This window comes from Poromitra crassiceps (genome assembly GCF_964638095.1).
Source record: "Poromitra crassiceps genome assembly, chromosome: 18".
NCBI lineage: Eukaryota > Metazoa > Chordata > Actinopteri > Beryciformes > Melamphaidae > Poromitra > Poromitra crassiceps.
In genome coordinates this window covers 10,999,194-11,013,128 of record NC_139636.1, presented here as the reverse complement: position 1 = coordinate 11,013,128, position 13,935 = coordinate 10,999,194, and the positions used below count along the sequence as shown (strand labels likewise).

The following is a 13,935-nucleotide window of genomic DNA, read 5'->3' as shown; positions in this document are numbered from 1 at the left end:
GTGGCGTGCGGGTCATTTCGATGTTCCGCATCAGAGTTGGAAGTTCTGGTTGGAGTCAGACTTGTAGTGTTGCCAGTCTCCCGGGCCAAGACACATCACAATTTGATGGCAGTATGATTGACTAGTCTGACATGGTGACGTCGATTTGTGAAAGACAAAAAATATAATGTAGTATGATCCCGGCATAAGCGATTTTCCTCCCACGGTGTGAATGCACAGAAACAGCTCCATGGTCTTCCGTGACCTTTTCGTATGCCACTATTTTCTGTATTATATTATATTATATTATATTATATTATATTATATTATATTATCCTCCAAGGCTTAGTTGTTCCCATCCCTTTGGGAATTTCAAGGTTTGTAGTTTTCTTTCAGATGTTGATCTTTGTATCACCCAGTGTGTTAGATATGAAGTTGTGTGCATATTTTCCGCTTTGTTAGAAAAGCGTTGCCAAACAGGATTACAATGTTAGGCTACTGATCTCTGATTTGTTGCTAGTCTCCAGTTTGTAAGTTGATAAAAAAAAATTGATAGTTCATTATCCACTTTTGAACTTGATCCCAAGAGACAGAGATAAGTGTGTTGTCAGGTTAGCACTAGTCTCGACGCCAGACCCATGAGAGTTCTTACGCTGATACACTACATTACTGCATGCTGCAGAGCTCTCTCTGGGTCTGAGACACTTTCCCTCAGAGGGCTGGTTATGGGAGGGAACCGTTCACTTGGCCAGTCATATGCCAGTGATGGCTTCAGTCCTCTCCAATCAGTAACGACTTTGCGATCAGACAACACGGGAGGCGCAGCCCATTTGCTCTCTCATCGGTGCTACGACCTGTCACTCATTCAATTTCAACCCGCCTTCAGAACCAGCAGTGGCTGTTAACTGGCACAGACTCACTTATCGCTGCTGTCGTTCCAGGACCTCGAATTTCCAAAACAGAAACTTTTCAGGAAGTAAAAAAAACCTGTTTGCTCTTAAACTACTGAACCAAATGTCGTCAAAGTTGGCACATGTCTTAATTATAGTTAGTTTCCCGCTGAATGTGTCATTACTTTATAAATATCTGACCTGGATAAGCTCAAATGATGTTGTTTATATTATCAGTCCGACTTGGAAGCGCTTTCTCATGGCCAGTCAAGCGGGAGGCAGCCGCATCCTCATGCACGAGCCCCCAAGCTCCAGGCCGCGGGCGCGCGCGCAGGAGCAGCAGGATTGCCCCTCGCCTCTCATGGCCGATTTGGGGCTTTCGCATGGGGTGAGAAATAGTCTGACATAACGTAACGTTAACGTTACTTTATTCTCGTCAGAAAGCACTCCGATTTGCATGTTAAAACAAGTTTGCAGCCTAGGAATAACTGGAAAACATTTGATTGATATATTAACGTCAGAGGAAGCCAGGATGAGTCAAAACGATATGAGAAATACACAGCGCGTCTGCCGTGTGTCTTTTCCGGGTTTAGTGTCCTGCGTGGGGGGGTACACACGGAGGTAGGGGGGGGATTTCGAGGTTTGACTGACAGATTGAGGGCGAATGGCGTTACGAGATTTACTCACAAGCTCGTTTTAATGCTTTTCCATTGGTTGCATTTGTTAAAAACCACACAGAGACGTGAAGGGTGACCAATGGCATTGATTCATGACAAAAAGTAAGAAAGTGAAAAAAGTGACATTCGAGGTCCTGGCCCGACACCGACGTTATGTAGTATGCGGAGCGCAGCGATTCAACGTAATATTTGAGTCTGGGGAGAGACTAGGTTAGCGCTGTCTAGTTTAGAGAAAGACACACACACATGCATGCACACACACACACACACACACACAGGCAGAGAGGGGAGAGAGAGATCACATTACAGTGGTCTGGTATGTTGCTACTGTAACTGTCTGCTGCTTGTAGCTTGGCACTGGTGTGGGTGTGTGTGTGTGTGTGGGTGGGTGGGTGTGGGTGTGGCTGTGCACTTGCATACGTAGGTATATCAGGATACTGGCTGTCAGCCAGCTGTAACTGTAACCAGTAACTGGGTACATGGGGCGTATATGAGGTCATGTGGACACTGATTGACTGATTGACTGACTGACTGACTGACCTGAGTACACCGCCACCGGATGTCTTCTTCTTCTGTGGTGTTTTATGGCAGTTGCCATCCTTTATGTTGCATTACTGCCTCTTTCTGGATTTATCCATCCACTGTTTCCCTACATTCTCTCATCGACGCCGAAGCCCCGCCACCGGATGTCAAATGGTCTATTTGAAAATGAAAGCGTAGCTTTAGAGTCGAGGCTGTCGCTTTTAAGAAGAGGCTGATCGCTCCTTTAAAATGAGAGGACTTTGAGCAAGCAGCAAGAGAGCTGTTATAACTATATAATGTTTGGATTCACTCCAAAAAGACCACAAAGTAGAATTAAAATGGACCGCTGTGAAGTGTGAACATATCACATGATTTGGGTTTCAAGTGTCTTCACTGTGTGTGTGTGTGTGTGTGTGTGTGTGTGTGTGTGTGTGTGTGTGTGTGTGTGCGTGTGTGTGTGTGTGTGTGTGTGTGCGTGCGTGCGCGTGTGTGTGTGTGTGCCATGTGGTGGGGTGAAACCTGAGACGGTTAAGGTTACATTTGGCAATGTGGTCTAATTGGAATGTGCTCAGCAACCATTCAGCGGTGAGGTTTATTGATCTGCCCCTCAAGTCACTCGAGCAAGGGTAGGCAGAGATCAAACAGACGCTCTCACATCACCCCATTACTCATATCTCCTCACTGGCTCTCCATAGCCTATAGCAAATAACTTACATTGCTAAGAACTGAAGGCTAATGCTGTAGGTCGATCCATTGCAACATCAGCACGCCCGCCATTTTGGCCTGAAGGAGACTACCGTAATGACGTCAGTAAAAGGTCCCGCCTACAAAGTGCCTTACAAAAGTACCTCTACCAAAATGGCCTGTCTGTCTCTCCGTCATGCTGTTTCCCATTGGAGCAAGGTGGTGTTTTCAGGCCAAAGGTGGCAGCACATTGTCAAAAAAGAGCGTTGTCTATACTCTTTACCTATAGCAGTAGTTCTCAAACTTTTTCACATCAAGGACCCCTAAACTGAAAGAAATTAGACCACGGACCCCCATTTTAATAAGATTTTGTCCCAGTCACACAGTATTCAGATATGAAGGATAGAGGCAGGATACAGCTGGACAGATGATTGAAATAACATCTTGCTTGTTTGTCTTCCCCAGCTTCTGTATGAGGAGTGGGCAAGCTACAGTGTCTTCTACAAATATCAGCCCATCGGCCTCGTCCGGTAAGGACTCATTATAATTCCACCCAATCAGCGTTGCTATTTTGAAGAACGATGTCTCTTTATCAGCCTGTATACCAGCCTATCAAATGTATTAAGTGAGGACTCTTACATTGGGAATGGCATAAGAGGTATAAGACTTTCTTTTGAAAGGCTTTATTACCGGTAGTTCAAAATCCGACCCAGTGGCACACAATGTAAAATACAATGTAGAGGCCGGTAGAGGCTGCCGATCTCCTCGGCAATGGATGCCATGTGTTTACGGTCATTTTACAAATTTCTCAAAATGAATGTGGTAATGATGTAAGCCTATTGATGATCAAATGACACACGTAGCAGATTTACAAGGTAATATAGTATATATATATATACTGGAGATGTGTGACAGCGCCTGCAGGATACAATTTCATAGTACTGGTGGTGGTGGTGGTGGTGCAGCAGCAGTGCCCACACAGGGGAAAATAAATGGGAGCTGGGGCTCTGTGTCTCTGTCTGTCTATCCCAAGTGACAATTAGTGACGTGACGGTGTAAAACAAAGGCGAGGGGCTGGTGGAGCGACTAATATGTGATGTTCTGTTATCAAATAGTTCTTATTTGTTAAAGGCAGAGGTGACAGCAATAGTGCAAAAGTGTGATCACAATGGAGAGCAAAATAATCTATCGATTATTTCGCTTCTATAACACATTTTCACTAGCCCCCATACAAATTCTGGTCAGAGTACAATTTTACTCTAGCCAGGGCTGGAAATTAATACTGTAGCACTGGGATAGGGAAGCGCGTGTACTTAATCCTTTACCTGCATGTATTATTTTGGACTGAGCTTTGTGTTTTGTGTGCTTGCAGGAAGTATTTTGGTGAGAAGATCGGCCTGTACTTTGCCTGGCTGGGTCTGTACACCCAGATGCTGATCCCTGCCTCTGTAGTGGGAGTCATTGTCTTTCTGTATGGATGTGCTACTGTCGACGACAACATCCCGAGGTACACACACACACGCACACACACGCACACACACACACACACGCACGCGCACGCACACGCACACACACACACACACACACACACACACACACACACACACAGACCTGGGTGTCTGTGCTATGTCTATATTAGGCTGTTTTCTATGGATTTACACTTCGTTTGCACCTGTAGTCACAGACTTCCTCTATTGTTTTTACCCTCAAGATGTTTGTAAAGACGGAGGCTCCAGTCCACGTCTGCCTACCCCGTTTTCATTCGCAAAATAATAAAATTCTTATGCACACTTACTCAGTAGTTTATATTTCTCATAAGCATAGTGTGGGGGAAGGATAGAGGGGAATGGGAGCTGGTATGGACAGAGGAGAAGACATTTAAACCCGTGTGGACAGAGATCATTTATTCTGCTCCGCTCATGCAAATGCCTTAGTGAAGATGTACAGTACGTGATGAACTGGAGGTGAATGGGGTCGAGGAGGATCACTACAATCTCTCTGAAATGACAGCAGACGCACGAGAGAGGAGAACAGCTTTTATAGTTGAGACGTGATTGGCCGAATAAGAAGATTTGGCTGGCTCTGATTGGTGTTACGCCCCTAATCAGATGGTATAATCAGCTGATACTAAACAGCTGATACGAGCAGGGGAGAGGAATGATGAATGAATGAACTTGCACATAAGCTTCATGTGTGAAAGAGGCTATAGGCCCTTTTCACAGCAACCATTAAGCAGGATGTAAAGCAAGTGTAACCAATTACAATGAAGGCCCTGGCACTGGAACACCTAAATGGAATGGAATGTTACACCTGCTTTACTTCCTGCTTTACCACCTCAAAACGGTTGCTGCTGTGAAGTGGGTCTATAGTGGCTTAAACCACTGATATGGTATTCAAAATAGCTGTCCAAGTCTAGATGCGGATAAAAACCCACCTACCATACCATGTCTCTCTTCCATTCTTTTGCTCGTTATTTAAAGTCCTAAATTCACACATCGCCCTGCTGTAAGTTACCCATGTTTAACTCATTGAGTGCCAATGACGACTTTAGTCGTCAATTGCTTTAGTAACGTTGAGTGCCAAAGACGACTAAAGTCGTCAATTGCGTTTTTTGACGGTGGGATGTGTATCAAAGCCAGATCCATCTCCTGTGAAAGTATGGTGGCTGTCGAATGTGTAAAAGCTATTTTAGGGACCCATTAGGTGGCGACAGTGCTCTCCAGATTATAGAAAGGCCAGGAGAAAAGAGAGAAGAAGTCATGAGGAAACGGAAATCGCATCGATATGCATGAAGCATAACATTAGCTGTGCCTGTGAACAGCAGTCAATCTGCTGACACCACAATTGAGCTCCTCCGTCTCCGCTGCAATAGCCCCTCCATATGATTTAGTTGCCGACACCAGCCTCTTTCTGAAAAGTTACATTATTCTCAGCTGGGAGCCGGGACAGGCTGTGAAAAAGCGGGGGGATGCAGCGCACTTTTCAGTGCAGACGGAGCAAAAGCAGAGCGAGAGCAAACGCAGCGACACTCAGAGTCGCGCAGAGACACTCCCACGAAGGAGGAGGAGGAGGGGGGTGGGGCACGCAGGGCAGCATACAACACACAACACCCACACAGCAGGCTCGATTGACAGAGACAGGCAAACAAGCTATCTGATGCCCACCAGCAGTAAATCAAGACCAGCAAGAAGGTGTAGGGTCTGCGCACGCAGGGGCCAGCGCTGCTGGTTGCAGCTAAAAAATATTATTTTGCCAAACAAAATTCCTTTGTTTTCACTGTTTTATTGAAGTAAATTATTTTTGAGGTGTCACATGAGAAAATATTACCTTCAGAGTCAGTCATGTGCTTGAAATGCTATATTTCACAAAAGGCTCAATATCTCAGCTTCTAGATGGAAACGCCAATATTTTCTGTTTTTGACCTATCTTCTCCGGCTGATAACTAAAGAACGGAAAATGATATCAATAAACTTTTTTTTGCTGCTGATACAATAGAGTCTCATCGTTCTTTGTGCGTGTTCGGTGTTTACATAGTAATATCACACAATATTCTGTGGGCCTCGAGAAATCACTGAAAACGCTCTGAAACTCTGGCACTGGGAGCGTCCGTTCTCCAAAAGTGGCTGGCACTCAATGAGTTAATACATTTTGAAAGCTGTGGTGCAAAAGAAAAGGGGAGAGGAGGTAGGAAGGAGGTAGGAAGGAGGTAGCAAAGGCAACAGGCAAGTATGAACGGATGGAGAATTTCAAGCAGAAGAGTTGAATTAAAAAGAGGACGGGTGGATGGATGAGAAGAAATAACAAAGAAAGGAGATCGTTTGATAAATGAGTTGTGACATTTTGGGGCCTCTTCTCCTTCCTCTATCTGCTTCTCATCATCCTCAGGATATTATGACACACACTGCCTGCCTGCGTGAACAGATAGCACATGGACACACACACACACACACACACACACACACACACACACACACACCCTGGCACACAACCAGGCAGTAAGACAAATCAACCCAGAAACGGTGTCTGACTGTGTCTTAATGGTCACCTTGTATACAGTAGTGACAAGGCATTACACAGGAAGTCGAATGGTTAAATAAGATTGTTTTATGTAGGGGAGAGCAGGCCATGTGGTCACACTTTTCATTCATTGGTGTATTTCTCACGTGTGCCTTACTACTGAGAAACAATATTTTTCGGGAACACTTTATATAGTAATAACTGTACGCTACAAAACACTAAATAGGCTACTTAGTTATTCAATACTGATGCGGACATTCCTTTCTTTACTTTGAGTCTCTTTTAGTCCAGCACCAGTTTTTTCAACTGGTGTGTGTGTGTGTGTGTGGGGATGTTACAGTATAGGTATAACAGAGTTGGCGTAGGTAAAAAGGTGAACCCAGTGTTATTGATCAATGTTCCTACATATTTAGTGGGGGTTGTGCTCGGCCTTGTGGCTTTGCGTGTTCTGTAAAGCTGTGTTCACACCAAGATATTTATTTTTCGCTCTGTCGCTTGATTCAACCCTTTGGAATCGCTCTGTCGCTCTGTTTAAATCGCTTATCAACACGATTTGACGGACATGTGGGGGCTATAACGTTACGCAATGTCATGATATTTGTCCACTACGAGCCACCGTCATTGTTTACAAGCTAAAGCCTATCAGCGTGCTCCTAATGCGAGCTCCATACCGGTAGGACAGACTTCACTTCATGTCAGCTGTCAGCCTGTCAATGCGGTTTGTTGCCACACAATAAACCAGCGGTTTGTTCCAAGCCAGAGTGATCCTTGACTCGCTCTCACACGGCAGCCAATCAGCGTTGAACAGCGAGCGACTGATGGCAGCGTAATTTTGCTCGAGTTGGGATATTTTATCTCGAGCGACGAGCGAATTTTCTCCCTATCGCTCTGTCTCTGTCGCTCGGACGCCCAGCGATTTTTCTCCCGGGCGAATATACGCTCAATCGCTCGTTTGCATTGACTTTGTATGTAAACTCGACGCTAGCGAAAAACTTTAATAGGTCGGTGTGAACGCAGCTTAAGTGATTCATAAAAGCACAAAACACCACCCTGCCTCTTCAGACTGGATATGTTTTAGATCATGTCACACATGTGAAAATAAGTTAATTATTTAAAAGCTAAAAAGTTAATTTTTACTCTGCACTTTTCTTGTTATCCATTTCATGTAAAGCACTTTGAATGACCTCTTGGTATGAAATGTGCTGCTATACAAATAAGCATGCTTGTCACGCCGTGTGTGTGTGTGTGTGTGTGTGTGTGTGTGTCCGTGTGCGTGTGCGTGTGCTTGTGTGTGTGTGTGTGTGTGTGTGTGCATGTGTGTGTGTGTGTGTGTGTGTGCGCGTGTGTGTGTGTGTCTTCTCTATCTTGCAGCATGGAGATCTGCCACCCAAAGAACAACAACATCACCATGTGTCCTCTGTGTGACCGAGCCTGTAGCTACTGGAAGCTGAGCACTGCCTGTGGGACAGCCAGGGCCAGCCATCTGTTTGACAACCCCGCTACTGTCTTCTTCTCTATATTCATGGCTCTATGGGGTGAGAGGACACACACACACACACACACACACACACACACACACATACACACATAAATGAACACTCGCTCACTCACTCACTCACTCACTCACTCACTCAAAAGACACAGAGACATACAGTACTGGTCATTTGCTGCTAAATGTCTGTTGTATCTTTAGGTATTTCAAGAGTAACTACACCCAAACCCAGGTGTTTGGTGCAGCCTGACACCTACATGCAATGGTGAAAAATAGGGTAGTGAACTGTTCTTCTCTTATTGGCTGGTCTTTGTGACAGGTGATGTCACCACCTCTTGTACTATTCACCTTATTCTTTGCCCACACATGGGCATTACGTCATTTCATAATAGTATTTCCGTTTTGACTTGCCAAAAACCCCGCAGGCAAAATGGCCGCGCACACTCCCCTCCTAAAGTGGCAAAATTACTCCCCCATAAACTAACATATCTTGGCCAATACGTATGTAACATACAAAATAAAACAACCCGTAATATCTTAATTTGATGTAGAATGCAGAGGACATGTAACTGTTTAGTTAAACTTGCATTCCAGGAATATTGTGCTCTAAAGATGACGTTATTGGAGTCGAGGCTGTTGCGTCCTGAAACCCACATAGGTTGCGCTAGGCGTAACCTATGTGCGATTCGAAATAACGCATCCGAGATAGAAACGTTATGAATATAGCCACGTTATAAACAACAAACTAACGCTGGTGATCCGTATGGAAACAGTGTTACTCAAAATGGTTAAAAGTTATATCAATTTGGTCATTCAGTGGCATTTTACTGCCATATAACATAACTAACTAGCGGCTAATATTAGCCACAGAAGGCAACTAGCGCTGAACCAGAAGAACAAATACGTTTGCGTTGAACGTGTAAGAGAGAAAAAGTGGGCGTGGTGAATAAGGTGAATAGAGGGTGACATCACGAGTGTACTTGTGCAACAACACGAGTGTACTTGTGCAACCGGAGTGACAACAAATATCTTGGATCTTGAATCAGCCAATAGCAGAAGGTCAGTTCAGTACCCCACTTTTCACCATTAGGTGTCAGGTTTCACCACAGATTTAGGCAGGGTGTAATAATGCCATTTGCGTGGACCCAGCACCTGGGGGCATTAAGAAACGTGTGTGTGTGTGTGTGTGTGTGTGTGTGTCTGTGTGTGTGTCTGTGTGTGTGTCTGTGTGTGTCTAGCTGCTTTCACACATGTTTGGAATTCAGGAGTTATCTAGAGGCCATACGGATGGCTGTCATATGTGAATGTCTGCATGCGGCTCATGCGCGCTCCCGCGGAGCCTCGTCCTAGCCGGAGGGAAGTGTACCCCCAGCCGTAGTCGCAGAAGCATATTGTCCCCCCCGCCCCCCAGAGCTCAGTGAGCTCGTGAGTGCATGAGGTCAGAGACGATCGTGACAGATTATTATTATATAAATAGTCGATGTGAATGAGCGAGCAAAAAACACATGCCATTTGGTTTTCAAATGAAGCTCAAAACTGCTCCGTGTGCGACAGCCAACATGTTGCGGATTGCTGGATTGAAAGGCTCATGGCTCTGATCTGATTTCATGTCTGCTTCGCACAGCACACACATTTAATAAGCATTTTTGGACGCGAGGGTCGTCCCGCTTCCCAGTATTGGACATCGCTAGGGTATCTGGATCTGGTTGCGTTCATGTCTTTGATTTAACGTTTACACAGCGTTCGCGCAAATTCCAAGTAGCGTCAAGTCAGGCAGTATAAAACGAAAACTTCCGGGTATAACCTTCGCAATAATGGCAATTAAATAAAGTAAATGCACGTGTAATGTTTTTTTGTGTGTGTTTCGAAAGATACAGAACGGAGATAAACTGGAAGAATATCTGCTCCCTTCGAAAAGTCAATTTTAACCCGTAGTGAGTCGACATTCTGATTTTTTGTTACTAAGTAATACAACATTTATTTTATTTTGAAGGTAAAAACGTCTAGCTTCCTGTATTCTGTATAATTCTAGTAGGTTTGAGGCATTTTAGGACTGAACATAGCAAAGACCTGTTTTGTTTGTACTGCTTGCGACTCGAGGAAATCGATGCATCTGGGCGTGAGTTGTAGGGTTGTTTAATTAATTACTTACTAACGTTATGCGCAAACGATTATATGCCGTGAACGTTAGGCAGTTATCGCCCATTATGTATTTTTAGTTTTCACAACTGTGTGGTCATGCCCAAATTCCCCCACCCCCGCCGCCCACCCCCTCTCTACTTTACAAACTCTGCGGAGGTGCTACTCATGTGTGAATGCAACATGCCTCATGTGTGAAAGGGTACACTTCACCTATCATCCGGGGCAGGCTCAGTGGGGGGCAACCCTGACCTGATCCGGAGTTCATGTGTGAAAGTGGCTTCTGTGTGTGTGTCTGTGTGTGTCTGTGTGTGTGCCATGTAACAATTCCAATAGTTGACTCTGCTTTCCTTTTGCCTCTCTTCCAAAAACCTAATTGACTCATTTCCATTTGAAGACAGGTGATTACCCTATTAGAAAGTAGCAACAAGTGCATTATTGACATCACACATGAGTGAGTTTTTTCTGCTAAACTTCGGACATCATCATGACTAAAAGACAGTTGGATTTGCCGTCCATGTGTGCGCTGTGTGGTTTATTTTGGAAAAGTAGAGAAGGCAAGCATGACATTTTTTGGTTGTAAATGTGTTACCCAGTGTTTCCCCTAGAACATTTTTCAGGCCTGGAGGGATTTCGAAACGTACCCCGACCGCAACGGTGGGGGTCCTCGCTGGCGACGCTAAACTTTTAGCTAACCTGTTAGCATCTATGTTCGCAAGGGCATCCCAAGTATCATCATACTATTATGGGATGCGATGCGAACAGTTGTATTATGGGATGTGCGTTTCCCAGGCAACGACACACGTTGACACGTTTTGGAACAGCGCCGCACGCTGGCACCATGCTCCTAAAAGCAAAATGCTTATTGTCTTGAATGATTTGGCACCTTATATTACTGCCAACACTAGTATCGTTGTATTGTAATAATATGCCATAAAGGTTTATTGACATTTTGGGGAACTAAAAAAAAACAATTGCAATTTTTTTCTTGCCTGGCGGGGCCGTCATTTTGCCTGGCGGGCCCGCCAGGCCTGTAGAATGGTAGGGGAAACACTGGTGTTACCATATTTGCTGGGACAATAACATGTAAATCGATGACTGAAAAACTGAAATTATTTTGAGTGCGGACCTGTAAGTCCCACAGTTGAGTTGAGTTGTTATGTTGAGTGTCCAGAAATAATTGGCAATAGCATGAGAATTGGTTGAGTGAAGGGCTGTAAGTATGTGGGCATTTCAAAACCAACTGAGTGTCACATTTAGCTATGAATGAACTGTAGTTAAAGGGAGCTATTTGTGTCCTTAAAGCAACACTCCATCTCTACAAGACATGTTCATGCTGCATTCCTGAACGCGTGTCCCCACCTCATCTTTCTTACCTAGCTGTTGTCATTTCTCTAATATCCTGGTCTCATTACAGACAGGCTGCTCATCCTTCTGGTCTGGACAATTGATCATCTCTAATTAACCAGTTAATAATTGATCCTGCTCGTTTTAGCACCTTCCCCCTTATGAAGGGTCAGATCCCCTGATGACTCATTACAGTACTGTACGTCTGCTCTGTCTAATGGCAGTTCATTTTCCCAAAGGTGGCTGGCAATTAAAAAATTATTCTGGGCAAATTGAACTGATAAAAATAGCAGATAATAGTGTGCTGAATAGACGACCACCACTACTGAACATTATTCTAGCTCTCGTTGGCATCTAGTTCATTAACGGTCTCTGTGATCTAAACCAAAATGTCCAAAATGTATTATAGCCCCCTTTCCACACAAATTATTCGAACTTTCATAATTCTCCATCTTTCTTATTATCCACAAATCTCACCATATCTTTCTACCATCTACCAAGTGCTGCTGCTAGTGATAATACTGCTGCTATTTTACATCATATTAATGCTGGAATCAGACATTTCTTAACACATTTTCATTCGTACATTTCGACTTCGTTGGCGTGCTGGAATTGTTATTTGAATGTTTTTCTACAAAGAAAAAAGAAAAAGAAAGACATATATATATGTCTTTCTTTTTCTTTTATATATATGTATACATACATACAGTATATGTGTATATATATATATATTCTTCTTTTTCTGTCTTTGCTGTCCGTCCGTCCATCTGTCTGTCTGTCTGTCTCTCTAACTGTATTCTCCCTGCTGTGAAGCTGCCATGTTCATGGAGCACTGGAAGAGGAGACAGATGAGACTGAACTATGAGTGGGACCTGACTGGTTTTGAAGATGAGGAGGTGAGTGGTGAAGAGAAATGGAAATAAAAGAATGAATGAATGCATGAATGAATGAATGAATGAATTACATAGATGTCCTTAAAGTATTATTCATCACTGACCAGTGATGGGGACACAGAGACTACATGTACATTTGACTAGATAGATGAACTGGTAACACTTTACATTAATGTTCATTTACTAATCTAACTAGCGGAATAGCCGTCCCTGTGTGACTGGCCATTTAGTCAGGCCTCGCTCTCCTCTCTCTCCCTCAGAGGGGTTTCATAGTCCACTTCACTGGCTGATTCCAACTGACGCCAGCTGTGCTCCTCCACTCAGGTGTCTTCAACATTAGCTAACGAATGGAGCTCTCCACGGTGCTGAACCAGTGTTCTCTCATTTTGGCCACTAATTAGCCATTTTGCCCATTTAGTCGGCTCCGTTATGTCACCCACAGGGGTGCTCTTTCCACTTCCTGAAAGATTCAGCGCGATTGCACGTAAAATGGCATAGCTGTGGCCGAACACACACACTTTGCATACTTATTATTGCTGTGAGCAAGAGGGCCCAGATTTTATTTTTATTTTTTTACGGTGTGGCCACAGACTGTGAAACGCCGTCTAAAACAGGGTTTGTCTGTATGTCTGTATATCTGTCCCCTCAAAAGTAGACCAATCACAGCTCACACATGCATCAAACAACACGGAAGTCAAAGGAGGCACACGTGATTCTCAGCCCAACAGAATTTGTAATATCTCCGCAAATAAGCATGCAAAAATTACAAAAATGGTTAATGTAGATGCAAATCCTATGTATGTAATTGGCTCATTATAACCCGCATTCCAGGAATACCGCTATTCACAGTCTGCCAATATGACGGAAATACCCAGAATACCTTGCGGCCCGAAGAAGGTCGAGCTCCCATCAGAATGAAGGGCAACAGAGGAATCATCATACAACCATTCAAACATGTTTCATTGACTTTTCATTTTAATTTGAAGGATGTTGGTACAGTTAAGGTTATAGGCAAGTAAAACACTGGTTATGGTTAGGGTTAGGGGTTGATCATGTTAAATTAGAACACTCTAACATTGAACTTTGAATAACCCTTACATTTCAACGGAGAGGACATCATGGTGACAAAGTCAACTCACACACCCATCATAGGCGATATAATCCTCTCGAACAGTATGGACCAAATGAACATCAACACAGCTATTCCATTTCCCTGCTTTTCCTCACACTGCATTTCATCAAGCTTAAGGGAAATTAACTTCATGATCTGAGTCAAGGTTATTCTGTTTTTTAGT

At 44.0% G+C, this 13,935-nt stretch overlaps 1 protein-coding gene across 1 annotated transcript in view; it reads left to right on the top strand.

The window, feature by feature from the left end:
* The window catches only part of ano1b (anoctamin 1, calcium activated chloride channel b), a gene marked incomplete at both ends in the record, with an annotated part of 50,613 nt that overhangs the window by 18,177 nt on the left and 18,501 nt on the right, over positions 1–13,935 (top strand). The window contains 4 exons of the mRNA XM_083654689.1: positions 3,218–3,282; positions 4,125–4,259; positions 8,141–8,304; positions 12,561–12,643. Of these exons, the coding sequence (XP_083510815.1) occupies positions 3,218–3,282; positions 4,125–4,259; positions 8,141–8,304; positions 12,561–12,643 (447 nt within the window). The remainder of the gene's footprint in view (positions 1–3,217; positions 3,283–4,124; positions 4,260–8,140; positions 8,305–12,560; positions 12,644–13,935) is intronic.